The 21,072-nt window shown below is 45.7% G+C and overlaps 1 protein-coding gene across 1 annotated transcript; it reads left to right on the forward strand.

The window, feature by feature from the left end:
* The first annotated feature begins 12,720 nt into the window (after positions 1-12,720).
* ITLN2 (intelectin 2) lies at positions 12,721-20,853 on the forward strand. Its single transcript, XM_030936723.1, is given in 9 exon segments — positions 12,721-12,916; positions 13,200-13,261; positions 14,510-14,512; positions 14,872-14,982; positions 16,311-16,558; positions 16,887-17,045; positions 17,433-17,553; positions 18,627-18,730; positions 20,354-20,853. Coding segments are annotated over 8 exon segments (957 nt in total). The 5' UTR covers positions 12,721-12,916; positions 13,200-13,203; the 3' UTR covers positions 20,507-20,853.
* The last annotated feature ends 219 nt before the right edge of the window (positions 20,854-21,072 follow it).

Consider the following 21,072-nt stretch of genomic DNA (forward strand, 5'->3'; position numbering starts at 1 on the left):
TAGGCTACTGGCGGCTGAATCTTACTTTCTACCTGCTGATATTGTGGACACTGTATTTGGATTGGCATTGCCGCAACGGAGATTCTATCTTTTTCTATTTGATCTTCTTTTGGAGTTTGTACTTGTTTAACCTGCATTTGAGGTTCTATGGTTGCAGGCATCTGAGCTGTTGTAAGAGGAGTTGGCCATCGTGGTTTAGACTCTGATGGCTCTACTAATTCTGGATCTTTTTCCTCTAATTTTAACGTTTCAGGATATATTACCTCCTGTAATTGATTATCGTCAACATTTTGTGTTGACCGAGCCATTACCAGCTCTGCTACACATTTACAGTGTGAACTTTCTTTTCCTTTCCGGGATTGTATCCCTGCCTCTTTTTCAGAATCTACTACACAGCTTTTAGGGACATCAGAAATTGAAATGTTATCTTCTTCTGTTTGCAATGGTTCGAAAGCTACTTTAACAATGACACAATCATTCCATACTGTAAGTGGGATGATTTTACCTTCCCTACTTGCTTATTTTAATTCTTTGCCAATTTTTTCCCAATCTTTTAGATCTAAAGTTCCCTGTTCTGGAAACCATGGACAAAACTGTTCTATTGTTTGAAAGAGCGTAATTAGATTTTTGGTAGAGACTTTAACTCCCCCTCTTTTTAAGAGAATTTTTATAAAGCTGCGATAAGAGGCATATTTACTTTTAGTTTGCCCCATTGTTACCCTAGGTTCTTCTGAGCACACAAGCTTACCGCAAGGCTGACTGTAGACGTACTCGGGAGTCTCTCGTCGACTTGTCCTCAATGACCACGCTCCAGCATACCTTCACCTTAGAGAAAAGCTTCCATGTTGGGCACCAGATGAAGGGGTGGCCTGCCCCTCCACACCTGTGGGTGCTTCTCGTTAGGTGGAATGAGAGACTTGAGAAAAGAAATAATACACAGAGACAAAGTATAGAGAAAGAAAAGCGGGGCCTAGGGGACCGGTGCTGTGCTTACAGAGGACCCACACTGGCACCGGCCTCTGAGTTCCCTCAGTATTTATTGCTCAAAAAGATAAGGGAGTAAATCAGCAGTAAGACATACAGATACATGGAGATGTTCCATTTCCCAGGGACGGGCAGGAGACAGATGTTTTTCTTTTACTGAGATTTAAGAGAATGGTGATGGCCTTTAACCACAAGCAGCCTTTAGGGATTTGTTTAACAAAACACATTCTTACAGCCCAAAATCCTTTAAACCTTAATTACCACAGCGATGTCTCTTGTAAGGACAAGGTTGGGGGTAGGGTCACAGATTAACAGTATCTCAAATACAGAGCCAAATGGAGTCTCTTAAATTTACTTCTTTCTATATAAACACAGTAACAGGCTGACCTCTCTTTCCCCACACAAAACAATCACATAAGTTCCCACATCTTAGCCACAGATGACTGCTGGCCCCAAGGGTGCCAGAGTCAGTTTGCCTTTAACTTCTCTGCCTTTAACAGTTGCCCTGACTGGTGGAACCCGGTCATATGCTTTCTCTATGATCAGGTAGAATACGACTGTCTCAATTACTGGGTAGAAACCAAGGGCGGGTGTCCATGTCATTATTGTAACATTCATTTTACTTACTTTGACATATCATACACCAAGTGGCAGCAACCGGCATCAGCAGTTAAATTAGTCAGATCATACGGATGAGGAGAAGTGCCTACATTCTTCCTTACCATTCCTAACCCGTGGGACCCTCGGTGGACATCAGGTATAGAGGCTCGCCTTTACCACCATGGCTACGAATCTTATCCCGTAGCCTGACTCAAGATTTATAGAGCCTACATCAGGGTCACAAGCAGCCTCGTCAGCATGGCCTCTGACATCAAACAAGAAAAAGTCATCTCAGCTCTAGCCAACCCAGACAACACAGCCAACTCAGACAACAAGCCTCAGGGCAGCGGTAACTCGTTTTCTTGGCTAATCCTAGTCAGAGAAGGGGCCCAGGTAGTACATATGGGCGGAGTGCACAACATCTCCCATTGTTTCTTGTATGCAGCATTAAATAAGCCCCCACTGGTTGTGGTACCTTTACCTAGCCCTTTTAACTCCTCTAACCTAAACCCTCCTTTCCCCATCCCAGCCAAACCCTGGGGGAAGTTCCTTTGTTCCAAGACCCGCTTAGACAACAACTCCCCTTTTGCTACTCCACCCCTAATGCTTGCTGGTGCAATTGGACAGGATCAGCGCCACAAATCTCACTGCCCCCCCCAGGTGGGTATTTTTGGTGCAACTCCACCCTGTCAAAAACTCTCAAGGCTTCCAACACTACCCTATGCGTTCCCATCTCCCTAGTCCCCAGCATCACCCTGTACAGTGAAGCCGAGCTATCCTCTCTTCTGCTCCTTGCCCGCCCCCGCCAGGCAAGAGCAGTATTCCTTCTGCTAATGATTGGAGTCTCTTTAGCCACATCCCTTGTGGCCTCTGGCCTTGGAACTGGAGCCTTAACTCATTCTGTCCGATCGTCTAAAGACCTTTCAGCCCGATTACAGGTAGCAATCGAAGCTTCGGCAGAATCCCTGGCTTCCCTCCAATGACAGATCACCTCAGTGGCCCAGGTGGCAACCCAGAATCGCAGAGCACTTGACCTCCTTATGGCTGACAAAGGCGGGACCTGTATGTTCCTTAATGAAGAATGCTGCTACTACATCAATGAGTCAGGACTAGTAGAAACCAACCTCCTCACTCTAGAAAAAGTCCGAGAAGGACTCCACAAAAAACCTTCAGGATTAGAGTCCCCACTCGGGTGGTGGCAGTCGTCCATGGCTTGCTGGGTCCTACCCTTCCTAAGCCCCTTACTAATCATTGGCTTCTTACTGCTCATAGCTCCCTGTATCCTCTGCTTCATCCAGACCCGCATAAAAGAAGTCTTCTGGATCACTTTCAATCAGATGCTACTCCACCCCTACACCCAAGTTCTGACCTCCGAAAAACCCTACGATGACCCACAACAACAGGAAGCAGCCAGATGAACACGTTGCCCCTTTTTTCTTATTAGAAAGAGGTCAGAATGTTAGGCAGGGATCTAGTCCCCATATGGCAGTGTCACTCGGCGTAGCAGGCCCTTTGTTCGAGCAGGCCCTTTGTTCGAGACTTCCCTTCATCTTTGAACACACCTTCAGACTTACATACGTCTTCGTTCCTGGTTTGGCTCCAGCCTCAATTTACCCTTACAAGTATTATTTTCTCTTTGTAGCTTGAAAGTCAAGGGTTGGAGAGGCTAGTGTTCTGCAGTGTCTAAGAGGCAAAACAAGTACTTTGATTACATTCATCAATTCATTTATGCAATCTTATTTGTTTTAATTAACATCCCTTGTTTTAATCCTGCTAGACTAGAGCTCCCAAATTTTGCATCATGGGACACACAGAAGGATACTCTTTGCCTGCTATTTCCAGGGGACATGCTCTTTGGTGTAGCCCATAGAGAACACTCTTTGATGGTGGGTGTTATGCCCAAAGTCTTTTGCCAAGATAATAATAACTGAATTTAAGAAGTATACAGAGGGAGTCACACAAATAATGTTTAAATATAATTTTAACTGGAGTAAAAATCTAAATGCCTATGAAAACACAATTTTAGATTCTGTATCACTATAAAAAATTTACAATCATCGACATTTCCTGGGACACCTGTAACCTGTTTATGCCATACCAGGGTGCTACGATACATGAGCTCAGAAGCTCTGGACTAGGCACTGTACTCTGAGCTGAGAGCACAAAGATGAAGGAGACAAAAGCCCTATCCAGCAGAATTAAGTCCAACAGGCAAAAGACCAACAAAACAATTATTACAGTGGAGTTTAATAAATCTGGTGATAGAAATGTATTTAAGGTGTACTTATCTCAGTCTATGGGGGTAAGGCTGTATTAGCCACTCTTTTTATTTTCTGATACTTTGACATCTTCACCTTAAAACTTGCTGACCCTGGACAGACTATCTCTCCTAAGTTTGGCTGATTCTTAGAGATAGCAAACAACTTGCCTGTGAGCATGCCTTTCATATGCAAAATGACCAATCCAGAGCCCATACAACCACCTCCTCTGCTAGGCTCATATTCTGCCTTGCTACACATCTACCCTAATCATCCAGTGCCAGATACCTGACAACGAGGGACAGCCCCTGTGCCCCAGAGCCTGATGAAATTATTCAAACTAGCTAGTCCAGTAGCTGGGACTATAGGCACGCACCACCATGCCCAGCTAACTTTGTGTATTTTTTTTTTTTTGAGGCGGAGTCTCGCTCTGTCACCCGGACTGGAGTGCAGTGGCCAGATCTCAGCTCACTGCAAGCTCCGCCTCCCGGGTTTACGCCATTCTCCTGCCTCAGCCTCCCGAGTAGCTGGGACTACAGGCGCCCGCCACCTCGCCTGGCTAGTTTTTGTATTTTTAGTAGAGATGGGGTTTCACCGGGTTAGCCAGGATGGTCTCGATCTCCTGACCTCGTGATCCGCCCGTCTCGGCCTCCCAAAGTGCTGGGATTACAGCTTGAGCCACCGCGCCCTGCCAACTTTTTGTATTTTTAATAGAGACAGGGTTTCACCATGTTGGCCAGGATGGTCTCAGTCTCTTGACCTCAAGTGGTCCGCCCACCTCGGCCTCCCAAAGAGCTGGGATTACAGGCGGGAGCCACTGAACCCAGCCAAGAGGGGAAGGTTTAAGACTTTAAGTGATATGTAGGAAGCAGAACCAACAGGATTTGAACCTGAGCCTTCCAACTCATAACTTGAACTGGTGGTCAGTACTATTCTTTTTTATTTTGGAGACGGAATCTCACTCTGTCACCCAGACTGGAGTGCAGTGGCATGATCTCAGTGTGGTGCACACTCTGCCTCCCAGGTTCAAGCAATTCTCGTGCCTCAGCCTTCCAAGTAGCTGGGATTACAGGCATGCACCACCACGCCTGGCTAATTTTGTATTTTTAGTACAGACAGGGATCTTGCCATGTTGGCCAGGCTGGTCTTGAACTCCTGGCTTCGAGTGATCCACCTCCCTCAGCCTCCCAAAGTACTGGGATTACTGACATCAGCCACTGTCTTAAGTGCCGTAAGTGTAGAGTTCTATCGCTTAAATCTGGCAGGCAGAGGTTGCAGTGAGCCAAGATCACACCAGTGCACTCCAACCTGGGTGACAGACTGAGACTCTGTATCAAAAAAAAAAAAAAAAAAAAAGTATAGAGTTCTATGGCCTTAAGTACATTTACATTTTGAGCAATGATTACCAGTATTTATCTCCAGAGCTTTTCATCATCTCATACTATACCTATTTTTTGAAAAACTGGGTATATTTTATCTCCAATCATACTATACCCATTAATCAATAACTTCCTATTTCCCCAACAGTCCCACTACTAGGTATCTACCCAAAGGAAAAGAAGTCATTCTATCAAAAAGACACTTGCACGTGTATGCTTATTGCACAATTCACAATTGCAAAGACATGGAATTAACCTAAGTGCCTGTCAACTGATGAGTGGATAAAGAAAATATGGTATATGAGCCGGGCGCAGTGGCTCACGCCTGTAATCCCAGCACTTGGGGAGACTGAGGCGGGGGGATCACCTGAGGTCACAAGTTCGAGACCAGCCTGGCCAACATGGTGAAACCCCGTCTCTACCAAAAATACAAAAATTAGCCAGGTGTGGTCGTGGGCGCCTGTAGTCCCAGCTGCTCAAGAGGCTGAGGCAGGAGAATCGCTTGAATCTGGGAGGCAGAGGTTGGAGTGAGCCAAGATCATGCAATTGCACTCCAGCCTGGGTGACAAGAGCAAAACTCTGTCTCAAGAAAAAAAAAAAAAAAGAAAGAAAGAAAATATGGCATATGTATATAACATATATACACATACACTGTGGAATAGTACTCAGCCATAAAGTAGAATAAAACAATGTCTTTTGCAGCAACTTGGAGGGGACTAGATGCCGTTATTCTAAGTGACATAACTCAGGAATCGAAAACCAAACAGTGCATGTTCTCACTTATGAGTGGGAGCCAAGCCATCGGTACACAAAGGCATACAGGCGGGTATAATGGACATTGGAGACTCAGAAGGGTAGAGAGTGAGAGGGGGGTGAGGGATGAAAAACCACCTATTGGGTACAATGTACACTACTCAGGTGATGGGTACATTAAAATCCCAGACTTTACCACTGTACAATTCATCCATGTAATGAAAAACCACTTGTACCTCTAAAGCCATTGAAATTGAAGAAAAACACAACACCTCCCCATTCCTGCCTCCCAATTCCAGCCACTGGTAATCACTATTCTACTTTCTGTCTTTGTGTATTTGACTTTTATAGGCACCTCCTATAAGTGGAATCATTCAATATTTATCTTTTTGTTTCTGACTTATTTCACTTAGCATAATCTTCAAGGTTCATTCATGGTGTACCATCTGTCAGAATTTCCTTCCTTCATTGACTGTACATGCCACATTTTAAAAAATTTGTTTTTGGTTGGGCATATTGGCATACGCCTGTAATCCCAGCACTTTGGGAGCCCAAGGCTGGCAGATTGCTTGAGCTCAGGAGTTTGAGGCCGGCCTGGGCAACATGGTGAAATCCCAACTCTTTAAAAAATACATATTTATATTTATATTTATTTTTATTTTCTGCAATTTGTGAATTGAGCAGACTCCAAAACCAGAATATGTTCAGAGAGACTCCTAATACCATGTTTTGTTTATCCATTAATCTGTTGTTGAACATTTGGGTTGTTTACACTTTTTGGCTATTGTGGAAAATGCTGCTATGAACATGGGTGTACAAATATCTGTAAAATTGAAAGCCCTTGCTTTCAATTCTTTTAGTATATACCCAGAAGTAGGATTGCTGGATCATGTGGTAATTCTGTTTATTATTATTGTTTTTATTTTCGGGACAGGGTTTTGTTCTGTGCCCAACCTGGAGTGCAGTGGCACCATCAGAGCTCACTGTAACCTTGAGTTCCTGGGCTCAGGTGATCCTTCCACCCTCAGGCTCCTGAGTAGGTAGGACTATAGGCATGTGCCACCACACCTGGCTAATTTTTTTCTTAAAAAAATGTTTTAAAATAGTAATAGGGGTCTCGCTACATTTCCCAGGCTGGACTCCAACTCCTGACCTCAAACGATTCTCTTGCATTGGCCTCCCAAAGAGCTGGGATTATGGGCATGGGCCATTGTGCCCAACCAAATTCTGTTTACTTTTTTGAGGACCTGCCATATTGTTTTCTGCAGAGGTTGCACCATTTTACATTCCCACTAGCAATTCATAAGGTTTCCAATTTCTCTACCTTCATATCAACATTTCTTTTTTTTCTTTCTTTCTTTTTTTTTTTGAGATCGAGTTTTGCATTTGTCGCCCAGGCTAGAGTGCAATGATGCGATCTTGGCTCACTGCAACCTCTGCCTCCTGGGTTCAAGCAATTCTTCTGCCTCAGCCTCCCAAGTAGCTGAGATTACAGGTGCACACCACCATGCCCAGCACATTTTTGTACTTTTTCAGTAGAGATGTGGTTTCACCATGTTGTCCAGGCTGGTCTCGATCTCCTGATCTCAAGTGATCCACCCACTTCGTCCTGCTAAAGTGCTGGGATTACAGGCATAAGCCATCGTGCCCGGCCCATTCATACCAACATTTCTTGTTTTCTGCTCACCTCCTTCCTTCCCTGTGGTAATAACCATCCTAAAGATTGTGAACTGGTGTTTCACTGTAGATTTGATTTGCATTTCCCTAATGATGAGTGGTGTTGAATATCTTTTCATGTGCTTGTTGGCCATTTGTATATCTTCTTTGAAGAAAACTCTATCCAAGTCCTTTGTCCATTTTTTTTTTCAACATCATACTATAAGTCCTACTTTGCCCAAATTTTTAATTGGGTTGTTTGCTTTTTTGTTGTTGAGTCATAAATATAAGTTATAAAAGTTAAATGCATGTTTCAATTGAATTTGTTTACATTGTTTGGGCAGCCTTCCAAACATTTTAATTTTGAGAAATATTTTAAAAATTGCAACAAAGTTTTGAAACAATTTTTGAAGTCCAGTCAAAACATTTTTTTTTTCTTTTGAGAAGGATCTCGGCTCACTGCAGCCTCCACCTCCCAGGTTCAAGCAATTCTCTGCCTCAGCTTCCTGAGTAGCTGAGATTACAGACGCCTGCCAGCACTCCTGGCTAATTTTTTTGTATTTTTAATAAAGACGGGGTTTCACCATCTTGGCCAGGTTGGTCTTGAACTCCTGACCTCGTGATCCACCCGCCTCGGCCTTCCAAAGTGTTGGGATTACAGGCGTGAGACACCATGCCTGGCACAGTCAAAGCATTTTAATTTTTTTTGTTTTTTTGGGACGCTGAAGCAGGCGGATCATGAGGTCAGGAGTTTGAAACCAGCCTGGCCAACATAGTGAAACCCCGTCTCTACTAAAAATACAAAAATTAGCTGGGCATGGTGGTACATGCCTGTAGTCCTAGATACTCAGGAGGCTGAGGCAGGAGAATCATTTGAACCCAGAGGTGGAGGTTGCAGTGAGTCAAGATCATGCCACTGCGTTTGAGCTTGGGCAACAGAGTGAGACTTTGTCTAAAAAAAAAAAAAAATCCAGAATTTACAAAGAAAGGTACTAAGTGGATAATAAACATTTATGAATATGTAATGTAAGCCTCAGGTCCCCTTTCTTCCAGCTATGTTTTCATTGCCATTCCCAGTAGTTCTGGTACTGCGGGTAAAATCTACTGTAGAAAATTACCCAATTCAACTGAAGAGTACCAAGGAGACCTATTTTTCTCCTGTGTGCTTCTGCATTTCAGCCAGTTCCTGGGCTCTCATCTACTTCTTATCATCTATCTGATTGGGGCTGCCATTGTTTTTCTCTGGTTTCCTTTGCCCTGTTGTTCCTTCCCAAACAGGATACCACATCTCTTCCTTTTTCCCTCTGAAGCATTGGTAAACACCAAGCTGTTGCATGCATTCTAACTTTTATTGAATATTTGATGGTGGAAAGATGGCATAGCCGTTTTCATTCCTAGAAATTTTTTTGGATTGGAGGAAGCGTTCATGTGTGTTTTTTAGTACCACCTGGAGTCAATTTCTTTCATTCAACTAATGCATATTGAAGGCCCACTGTGTGCCAGAAATTGTGCATAGGCCTGGACATCTGGTGGACAACCACAGACATAGACTCTGTCTTTATAAAGAAGGAGACAGTGAAGGGGTGGCCTACCCCTCCACACCTGTGGGTGTTTCTCGTTAGGTGAAACGAGAGACTTGAGAAAAGAAATGAGACACAGAGACAAAGTATAGAGAAAAAAAAAGCGGGCCCAGGGGACCGGTGCTCAGCATACAGAGGACCCACGCCAGCACCGGTCTCTGAGTTCCCTTGGTATTTATTGATAATTATCTTTACCATCTTAAAGAAAAGGAAGTGGCAGGATAATAGGATCGTTGTAGGGAGAAGGTCAGCAGTAAGACATATGAATAAAGATCTCTGTGACATGAATAAGTTTAAGGAAAAGTGCTGTGCCTTGATATGCATATGTAAACATCTCCATAAACCTTTTTAGTGCATAAAGAGCAGCATTGCGCTAGCAAGTCCCGCCTTTCGCCCTAAGGCGGTTTTCTCCTTTCTCAGTAAACAGAACATACAATCAGGTTTTTATATTGAGATGTTCCATTACCCAGGGACAGGCAGGAGACAGATGCTTTTCTCTATCTCAACTGCCAACAACCGCCAAGAGGCCTTCTTTCCTCTTGTACTAGTCCTCCTCAGCACAGACCCTTCACGGGTGTCAGGCTGGGGGATGATCAGGTCTTTCTCTTCCCACGAGGCCATATTTCAGACTATCACATGGGGAGAAAGCTTGGACAATACCTAGCTTTCCTAGGCAGAGGTCCCTGCGACCTTTGGCAGTGTGAGTATCCCTGGGTACTTGAGATTAAGAGAATGATGATGACTTTTAACCAGCAAGCTGCCTTCAGGCACTTAACAAAGAACACCCTGCACAGCCCAAAATCCTTTAAACCTTGAGTCACCACAGCACATGTCTCTTGCAAGGAGAAGGTTAGGGGTAGGGGCACAGATTAACAGCATCTCAAATACAGAATAAAATGGAGTCTCTTATGTCTACTTCTTTCTGTATAGACACAGTAACAGTCTGATCTTTCTTTCTTTTCCCCACAAGACAGGTATTAAGCAAATACCTATATAAGTACTCAAATAAAAAAATTCAAAAGTTTCATGAGAAGGAGCTTACAAAATCTTTCCAATAATAGTATCTTAGCATTCAGAGACAAAGGTCCATCAGAGTAGTATGATTTCTTCCAGGTTTGTCCTCTATCCTCATGTCCTTAGATTCCTGTCTGAGTCCAAGAGAGAGAGACTGCAAGAGACACTGAAAAATACTTTTCATGCCTTGAATAGCAAGAAGATGTGCTGGAGGCCTGGAAGTGAGCGGAAACAGTGCCTTAAACACCAGCAACTTGTCCCGACACCAGATTCAGCATCAGAGGAACAGGGATGCCAAATCATACGGTTGGCGGTCAGCTGTGGTCTCAGCAGTAGGTAGCGCTGAAAGGAGTCAGGGTGGGCTGGGAGTATGTGTGGAATGCAGAAATGTTTGTTAGCACACACAAGACGCCCCTTGCGATTATGGACTTAAAAGGGGACCAGAAGTCTCCTTAAAATGGGAGGGCATGAAAGCCAGAGAAATTTCTGTCTCATTAATGCTAACTCACCATGACCCCTGGGTTAATGTACCCTAGGGAAGTATCAGTTACATTAAAAAGAGTTAACAGGCTGGCTCAGTGGTTCACACCCATAATCCCAGCACTTGGGCAGGCTGAGGCAGGAGGATCCTTTGAGGTCAGGAGTTCAGGAGTAGCCTGGGCAACACGGGGAGACCTCGTTTCTACAGAAAAGAGTTTTTTTTTTTTTTTTTTTTGAGATGGAGTTTCACCCTTGTGGCCCAGACTGGAGTGCAATGGTGTGAGCTTGGCTCACTGCAACCTCCGGCTCCTGGATTCAGGCAATTCTCCTGCCTCAGCCTTCCTGAGTAGCTGGGATTACAGGCATGCGCCACCATGCCCGACTAATTTTGTATTTTCAGTAGAGATGGGGTTTCTCTATGTTGGTCAGGCTGGTCTCAAACTTTCGACCTCAGATGATCCACCCGCCTTGGCCTCCCAAAGTGCTGGGATTACAGGCATGCACCACCCCTTCCAGTCCAAAAAAAGAGTTTTTAATAATATGATGTTGATAATTGTACTGTGGTTATACATGACATATTCCTATTATTAGAAATCACATACTTAGCTGGGCACGGTGGCTCACACCTGTAATCCCAGCACTTGGGAGGCTGAGGTGGGTGGATCACGAGGTCTTGAGTCCAAGACCAGCCTAGCCAAGATGGCAAAACCCTGTCTCTACTAAAAATACAAAAATTAGCCGGGTGCAGTGGCGGGTGCCTGTAATCCCAGTTACTCGGGAGGCTGAGGCAGGAGAATCACTTGAACCCAGGAGGCAGAGGTTGCAGTGAGCTGAGACCATGCCATTGCACTCCAGCCTGGGTGACAGAGCGAGACTCCATCTCAAAAAATGAAACAAAACAAAACAAAACAAAACAAAACCCATAAACACTTATTTAAAAATAAAGGCCCATGATGTATGTAACTTACCCTCAAATGGTTCCGAAAAAATTTTGTGTGGGTGTGGGTATATATATATATATATATATATATATATATATAAAGAGAGAGAGAGAGAGAGAGAGCATGAATGATAAAGCAAATGGGGTGAAATATTAACAATAGTTGAATCTAGGTGAAGGGCATATGTGTGGTTTTATACCATTGTTATTTTTGCAACATTTAATAAATTTTAAATTGTTTCAAAACAGAGTTAATAAAACAATAAAATTACAGCAGGATACATGCAATAATTAGTGTTTGGACAATGTATAGTAATGGGATAAAGGAGGGAGCCATCAGCTTTGTCTGGGGGTGGAGGTGTCAGGGAAGGCTTCATAGAGAAACTGGAGGAAAGATTGGAAGGATGATGTCTTCTTTTCCTCTATTTATTAATTATTATTATTATTATTATTATTATTGAGACGAAGTGTTGCTCTGTTGCCTAGGCTGGAGTGCAGTGGCGTGATCTTGGCTCACTGCAACCTCCGCCTCCCAGGTTCAAGCAGTTCTCCTGTTTCAGCCTCCAGAGTAGCTGGGATTACAGCATGCACCTGGCTAAATTTTTGTATTTTTAGTAGAGACGGGGTTGCATCATGTTGGCTGCTCTTGAACTCCTGACCTCAGGTAACCTGCCCACCTCAGCCTTCCAAAGTGCTATGATTATAGGCGTGAGCCACTGCGCCCAGCCAATTATTATTCTTAATTAATTTATTTTTCATGAAGTGTCACCTCAGTCTAAAAGGATGATTTCTTGACAGAGCTGTGTCTAGGGGGCCAGGGCATCTGGGGGAGGTGGGAGAGGAAGAACTCAGGGGAGGATTGTGACCTATCCACAAATCTGATTAGATACTGCTACATTGTATGGCCTGCCCTGGCAAAGCAGGACGCCCCTCCTCAGATGGTGACAGTTACCTGTGTGGCCAGGAACACAGCTCCTTGCTCCTCCAGCCAGTCACACATCCTTTCTCATTTCCAGGGGCCCAGGCTCAGGTACCCTCAGAGGGAAGGGAATCAGAGGGAGGGGCCGGCAGTCTAGGCTGATCAGGGCTGGGCTGGGCAGGGCTTGGGTGCCAGTCTGCCAGGCTTTTGGACTCTCCACAGCTCTCCACATAAAGGGACCAGCACTTCACCCCACATCAGGATCCTCTGCAGGGGAGCTCTGAGTATCCACCAGAAGGGAACTTTCAGCTCCTGGCATCTGTGAGGAAGGAAGGAGGGAGCTGTCTATGCTGGTGAGAAAAGTGTTTTTGATCCATGTATGTGGGAGCAATGATGCCAGCTCAGGTCTGGTCTCAGTTTTAGAGACTGAGAGTTTCAGGGAAATGAGCCCGTGGCCTCTGGGGTATTTGTAGTGCTGGACAGCCATGGGGGATATTCCAGGAGGTTCTAGAATGCTCATAAGCCCATCATTTTCCATGTGAGGTTTCCTGACTCAGAAATGTCAGGGAGTAAGAATGAGAGGATGACAAAGGAGGGGCCAAGCAGTGACCTTGTGCGTCTTGTTTTTCCTTACAGGACAATGACCAGACTCTGCTTCCTGTTATTCTTCTCTGTGGCCACCAGCAGGTGCAGTGCAGGTAAATCACTCCTGACAGTAGGAGCTGCAGTTCCCTGGGCTCTCCTCTGCTTTGCAGGGCCCTGGAGGGAGTAGAGCTGGGCAGGGCTCTGAAGTCAAGGGCCAGGGGGGAAGTCCTGGAGAGGCACGGAACCCAGGATAGGCAGCCAACTTGAGGTGTGGACTGGGTGCTGATTTCTGGCCTCTCCTGGGGTCTGGTCTGAAGCAGTCAGGATGTTAGCTCGGGTGTGTCCTGGGGCTTGATTCTCTGCTTCTGTGACTGTGAGGGGTTCATGAGGTGAGACAGTAAACTGTGTCCCTGCTTGGCTGCTCTTGTGGCCTTGGCCTTGGGATCTCCAGAGGGAGCTGGGTGATCAGTGCTGTGCCCAGGGTACGCCCTCCTCTGGTTGCCATCTTCACAATTCTATTCTTCCAGTAGGCACACTAGTGATATTTTTTCATTGATACTGAGTTTATTGTTTATTTCAATCCATCATTTACATATGCATCTCATTTGATCTCCATGAGTATAAAGAAGTTATTAATGACATCTTAAAGGTGAAGAAAAAGGATCAGAGATGTTAAGTGTCTGCTCAAGGAGGCACTGTCATCAGGGGTTGTCTGGGTTTTAACTTGAGTCCTGTAATTTTTTTTTTTTTTTGAGACGGAGTCTTGCTCTGTTACCCAGGCTGGAGTGCAGTGGCACAATACTGGCTCACTGCAACCTCCGCCTCCTGGGTTCAAGCGATTCTCCTGTCTCAGCCTCCCCAGTAGCTGGGATTACAGGTGTGCACCACCACACCCAGCTAATTTTTGTATTTTTAGTAGAGAGAGGGTTTCACCATATTGGCCAGGCTGGTCTTGAACTCCTGATCTTGTGATTCGCCCTCCTTGGCCTCCCAAAGTGCTGCGATTACAGGCATGAGCCACTGTGCCTGGCCTAAGTCCTGTAATTTTACACTTTTTCCTACTCTGCCAGGCTTTTGGAATAATTTTTAGGCTTTTAGACTAATATACACAGCGCTTCCACCACTGGCCTCTGTTAATTTTTCAGCTTTGGTTTCCAAACCTCTTTGTATTACAACATGTGTTCCAGCCGCAGTAAGAGACTGACCTATAGTTTTCAGCAGGCTGGGCTGGGCTGGGCTCTGCTATTGCTTCAGGCCATCTCATGTGCTTTCTTCTCTTCCTGGGTGTACTCTCCCCTTTTCTTCCTGTCCTGTAGCCAGCTCCCATTCTTCCATCAAAATCAGCCTGCTCTGAGTTACAGCCGGTCCCTTCCCCAGCAAGTTCCCAGGCCTCACCCCCATAGGTGGGTTTGCCCTCCCATCTCAGTTGGGTCCCTTTCCATGTGCTCCTTCCCTGTAGAATGTAGTCTCTTAAAGAAATGTGTCAAATTGTCTTTGTCCGGCATCTAGGTAGTTCACACAGTAGGTATTTAATTAAAGTTAGTTGAGTGGAAGATTCCAGGTGTTTAACCTATACCAGCTGTTGGATCAGACCATCTTAGCATAGAGAATCCCTGACCTCCTGGGACTTCAGAGCAGAGTGATGCAGGGGCAGAGGTTGGCCAGGAAAGATGACCTCAGTGGTCAGACTTTTAATGAGAATCATTCTCACATCTTCCAACAGCGGCCTCTTCTCTTGAGATGCTCTTGAGGGAGTTCCAAACCTGTGCCTCCTCCTTTTCTTCCCTGACTAGAAGCTGCAAAGAAGTCAAGGAATGCTGCCATAGTGCAGGTGGTGAGTAATGAACCAACTCACCATTCTCTCTTTAAAGCCACTTTTTAGCTCAACAGAGCCCAGTTATGGAAATCAGGAGGGACATATCCACGTGGAGACTATTCTGGCCCCAGCTCCCACGCAAGGAGGTTTCTAGTGGGAATTTTGAGGCTTCTGTGTCCCATTCCAGTCACAAAGTCTTCTGAACACAGGGAGAATGCAGTGTTCCTGGTTATGCTTACAGTGGTGGCAAGAACTGTGATGAGTCTGATTTGCCCCTACTTGCCCGGGGTTTATAGACGCTGGCAGAAAACCTGAAACTCCCGAGCCAGAGACAAAGAACTTTATTAATCACAGAAATAGCAGCAGCCAGAGCATCAGCATTTTCTTGTACTGGGCCAGGTGACATCTGCCCAAGTAGTGGGTTTGTCAAGCTGGCTGACAAATGTGGCTGGCAAGGAAACAACGAGCCCTTTTTAGAGCCAGAGAGTTTATTACTCACATAGATAGCAAGTTCAAAATTGGCAAAAGTGTCAGCTTTTCCCATCCCTTGTCCCACAAGACGGCACAGAAAAGAGGGCGGGTGACAATGCAACACGGGCAGTGGCTGAGGAGCCAGTCCATGCTGCCATAGCCGTTTCATGGCCTGTGTACCCTATGGGGTGGGGGCAAGTGAGGCGAAAAACCTCATACCTCTTCAGAACCCAAGAGGTGATGACACAGTCATGACAGCTGTCTCATGACAGCCTCCACGAAAGATAGGGAGCGGGGTGAGAAGTGACCTCATTGCAGGTCCTCACAAGCTTCCCATCTTTCCATGTTTCAGGAAGACCACAGGCTTTCTGCCAAGGCTTAGGTCAGCTGTCCCTATGTGGCCTATGTGCAAATGTGCAAGGTCACCGGGATGCCACAGTGGAGCCAGTCTCCTGCAAGCTTGGGAACAGAAGGGGAACTCTGAGCTTAGGGAAGCTGAATCTTATGAAATGGGCACAACCTTTGCTCTGAGCTGTACAGAGGCCCCATCCTGCTATAGACTCAGATGTGTCTCTGTGCTGATTTCTGGCCTCTCCTGGCCACAGGGTGGCACTGTTGAGAGGGAGATACCATCTCTGTCTCTTCTAAGGCTATTTGCTCTACAAACTCTTTGAAAAGATAGTATGAAGCCAAGGCAGTCAGTGCCTCTGCTCATAGGTGACCAGAACACAAGACGCGCGGAGCATCATCTTCCAGCAAGTATGTGTTGCAGTCTTCTGAGTGTACTTTTGACTTCCTAGGGCTTTTCTGTTCACAGGGCTGAGATGAACCCTGAGCTCTCAGACAGGGAGGCTCTGGGCTGGTTCTCTCTACAGATGACCTGTATTTTCTCTGCACCAAGAATGGTGTTGTCTACCAGACCTTCTGTGACAAGACCTCTGGGGGTGGTGGCTGGACCCTGGTGGCCAGCGTGCATGAGAATGACATGCATGGGAAGTGCACGGTGGGCGATTGCTGGTCCAGTCAGCAGGGCAACAAAGCAGACTACCCAGAGGGGGACGGCAACTGGGCCAACTACAACACCTTTGGGTCTGCAGAGGCAGCCACGAGCGATGACTACAAGGTTGGTGCCACTTCCCACCCACTAGGGTGAGGGTGAGGGTGAGGAGTGCAGTGTGGCTGGCCACAAGCCTGCAGTAGGGAGGGGTGGAAGGTGGGGATGTGGGGAAGGGCTGAAGAATAAGAGAGAAATACATGCCTTGAATCACAACTTCCTCCCAACAAGGTTGTTAGGGCCCTGAGTGGTGATGGGATCATCTGCTGGGAGTAGGGTATCTGAGCGTGGCTAACCATCTGCTTACTGGATCCCAGAGCTCTCAGCCCACTTGAGGCTGCATGTGTGGACCTTCTGCCTCCTGGCCCAATCAGGCTCAGTGTCTGTTGCTTTCCAGAACCCCCGCTACTACAACATCCAGGCCAAGGACCTGAGCATCTGGCATGTGCCCAACAAGTCCCCCATGCAGCATTGGAGAAACAGTGCCCTGCTGAGATACCGCACCAACACTGGCTTTTTCCAGAGACTGGGACATCATCTGTTTGGCCTCTACCAGGTACACGGGGCTGCTGGCTGGGGGGCACTTTCTTTGGTGAACAGAGAGCCAAGTGTCTAGGGTAGGGGGCAGCTCTGTCCTGTGGTTCCACATCACTACCGAGTGTTTGGCTGTTTCTCCTTCCTTTGGTTCACTGTGAACTCATGTCTGGCCTCTTAGAAACTCTAAGCCAGGCAATGAAGAGGCCTGTGGGGCAGGAGAGCATAGGGAGAAAGAGACAGGGACAAGAGGTTTGGGGCTGTTGGGGAGACACAGCTATGGGGAAAAGGAATCACTATTATTATGATTGGTTTTGGTTAATGGCAGTTAACTTGAAACTCCTCCTCTCCCTGCACTGTGGCAGCATCTCTACTGTCCTCACAAAACCTCTCTTCTGGGTCTCTGCAGAAATACCCAGTGAAATACGGATGAGGGAAATGTTGGAATGACAATGGCCCAGCCATACCTGTGGTCTATGACTTTGGTGATGCTAAGAAGACTGCATCTTGTTACTCACCATATGGTCAACGTGAGTATTTTCTCCCTAAGTCTGGTCATAAATATTTTCTTGCACTCTTGGAGAATGGTGGCAAATAAGAACGATTCATAATTACTAGTATTTACTGAGCACTTAAAATGCACCAGACTCTTGTCTTGGAACTTAACATGATTTTGTGTCATTTAATTATCACGAGAAAACTATGAAGTTAGAATTGCTATTATCCCCATTTCACAGGATGTAATCCCAGCTTCTTCATCACCACCTGTGTGGCCTCTTATAATAGTTAAGAAAAGGTGCATACAAAACATTAGCTGGGCATGGTGGTGCATGCCTGTAATCCCAGCTCCTCGGGTGGCTGAGGCAGGAGAATCGCTTGAACCTGGGAGGAGGAGGTTGCGGTGAGCTGAGATTACACCACGGCACTCCAGCCTGTGCAACAAGAGTGAAACCCAATCTCAAAACAAAAAACAAAAAACAAAAACCAAAAAAAACAAAAAAGATAAGGTGCACACTGAGTTCACAGGAAAGAACCACTAGCAGAGTGGTGAGAGAGATTTACTTTTGTTATGAAGGATAACTATTAATTATCTTAAAAAAGACAGTTTTCAGTATAATAAGACCACAGAAGTTAAGTTGTGGATGAAAAAAATCAAAGACATCACTGTTTGCCTTTGATATTTCGATGAAAGCAGGTGATGGCCAGGGAAACTAACCCATGGTAATTGGATGAGAAGTGTGTAAACAGCAACAGGCAGCCACATCTGATCATTGCTTATTCCTGCTGGGCCTTCTCGGATCTTTTTAGTGATCTTTCTGTGGAGTCTGTCTTCTCCTATAAGCTGTAGGCAGACAAGGGTCCTTTTGTGAGACCCAGCCTTTGTCCTCTTGCCCCAGATGAAAAGAAGTTCCCTTGGGGACAAGTTTAGGACTGACATGCACAAGCCACGGGCCATAGAGGTGCTGGGCTGCACCCCTACAGCCTGGGGTGTTTGGCTGTAGCCTCAGCTTTTGGCTTAGGGAATTCCTGGACTGGCCAATGGGATGCTGCTTCTAGTTCCTCCTGTGAATGCTTGGCTCCTTCTTCACCTCTTCTTTTTCAGGGGAATTTGTTGCAGGATTCGTCCAGTTCTGGGTGTTTAATAATGAGAGAGCAGCCAAAGCCCTTTGTGCTGGGATAAGAGTTACTGGCTGTAACACTGAGCATGTGAGTTTTTGGGGAGATCAATGGCCCGTGTGTGCATGGGTATGCACGTGTGTGCCCCTGTGTGGGGTGTATCATTCTGTGTCTCTGTGGTTACTTGCTTACTCTCATTATTCTCTTTACTCTCATTACTCTCTTGATGATGTCTTATGAATATAATTTATTTTTTATTTCTTTTTTTTTCTTTGCAGAGTCCATATTTTTAATAAAAATGAAGTGATACAAAGTTTGGAGTAGTAGATGCCAGAAGTTGAGTATAATTTATTTATTTTTAAAATCTTATTTATTTTATTTATTTTTTTGAGACGGAGTTTCACTCTTGTTGCCTGGGCTGGAGTGCAATGGCGCGATCTCTGCTCACCGCAACTCTGCCTCCTGGGTTCAAGTGTTTCTCCTGCTTCAGCCTCCTGAGTAGCTGGGATTGTAGGCATGCAGCACCATGACTGGCTAATTTTTTTTTGTATTTTTAGTAGAGACAGGTTTTTCCACGTTGGTCAGTCTGGTTTCAAACTTCCAACCTCAGGTGATCCACCTGCCTTGGCCTCCCAAAGTACTGGGATTACAGGTGGGAGCCACCACGCCTGGCTGAGTATAATTTATTTTAATGGAATTCAGTTTATCAAAATTTTCATTTATGGTTAGTACTTTTCATGTTTTCTTTAAGATGAACCTCCTTGGCCGGGCGCGGTGGCTCAAGCCTGTAATCCCAGCACTTTGGGAGGCCGAGACGGGCGAATCACGAGGTCAGGAGTTCAAGACCATCCTGGCTAACACGGTGAAACCCCGTCTCTACTAAAAAATACAAAAAGCTAGCCGGGCGAGGTGGCTGGCGCCTGTAGTCCCAGCTACTTGGGAGGCTGAGGCAGGAGAATGGCATAAACCCGGGAGGCGGAGCTTGCAGTGAGCTGAGATCCAGCCACTGCACTCCAGGCCGGGCGACAGAGCGAGACTCCGTCTCAAAAAAAAAAAAAAAAAAAAAAAAGATGAACCTCCTTACATTGAGGTCATGAAAATATTCTCCAATATTAATCTTAACTTTTAGAAGCTTTATATTTTTGTTGTAGAAGACAGCACCATAGCTGTAGTGGTGGGATATTGTATTTGAGGGACAATAGTGCCTAGGGGCTGGAGGAAGAAAGTGTCAGAGCCATCAAGAACAAGGGCATTCACTTAGGGCCCCCTTCCCTCCCCAACTGACAGTCTGAACTCACAGTTCCATCTTCACTTCCCTGTCTCAGCTTTCAGTTTTTTCATTTTCTAGCTGAGATGAGACGGCTATTCTCTCATGGAGGGACTCGCAGATTAGAATTCAAAGGATGCTGACCACGTGGGCACTGGAGGTGGACTAGAGTAGGTGTCTTTATGCCCTTTTCCTTGATAACCTTCTCCACTGGCTCTGTGCTCCTTAGACTGTCCATTAGTGCATGTTTGCATATGTCCCTGCATGCATTACTTCTTTAAAATACATGTATAGCCAGGTGCAGTAGCTCACGCCTGTAATCCTAGCACTTTGAGAAGCCGAGGCAGGTGGATCACTTGAGGTCTGGAGTTAGATACCAGTCTTGGGCTCACTGGTGTCAGCAGCAAATCAGATCCCTCACAGTGTCTCTTCTTTCTGTTTCCCAGCACTGCATCAGTGGAGGAGGGTTCTTCCCAGAGGGCAAGCCCTGTCAGTGTGGAGACTTCTCTGCCTTTGACTGGAATGGATATGGAGCTCACATTCGGAGGAGCTGCAGTCAGGAGATAATGGTGGCAGCTGTACTCTTGTTCTATAGATGAGAGAGAGCTCTGCGGTGTCGGGGTGAGAACCCATCTTCCAACCCCAGCTATTGGGAGACAGAAAAACCGGAATTCTAACAAGGAGGAGAAGAGACTAAATTACATCAATCTGCAACTCTATGTTTCTTTGAATTCTTTTTATAAATTGGCTGATGTATTGAGGGATTTTTGAAAGAATACCTATGGTTCTGGTGAATTCCACATCGGATATTCTGGGCCTGTACAGTGGCTAGAAAGAGCCTATTGAATAAAAATAAGTGTTCACTTCAGTAACACGTATACTAAAATTGAAACAATACAGAGAAGATTAGCAAAAAGATATAAAAAACTGAAAAATAAAAAGACATTCTGGGCCAGGGATGGTGGCTCATGCCTGTAATCCCAGCACTTTGGGAGGCCGAGGCTGGTGGATTGCCTGAGGTCAGGAGTTTGAGACCAGCCTGGGAAGTATGGCAAAACTTCATCTTTAAAAGAAGTACAAAAATTAGCTAGGCAGTAATGTGTGCCTGTAGTCCCAGCTCCTCAGGAGGCTGAGGTGGAAGGATGGCTTGAGCCAGAGGGGCAGA

Source organism: Rhinopithecus roxellana, chromosome 8 (assembly GCF_007565055.1).
Source record: "Rhinopithecus roxellana isolate Shanxi Qingling chromosome 8, ASM756505v1, whole genome shotgun sequence".
NCBI classification, from domain to species: domain Eukaryota; kingdom Metazoa; phylum Chordata; class Mammalia; order Primates; family Cercopithecidae; genus Rhinopithecus; species Rhinopithecus roxellana.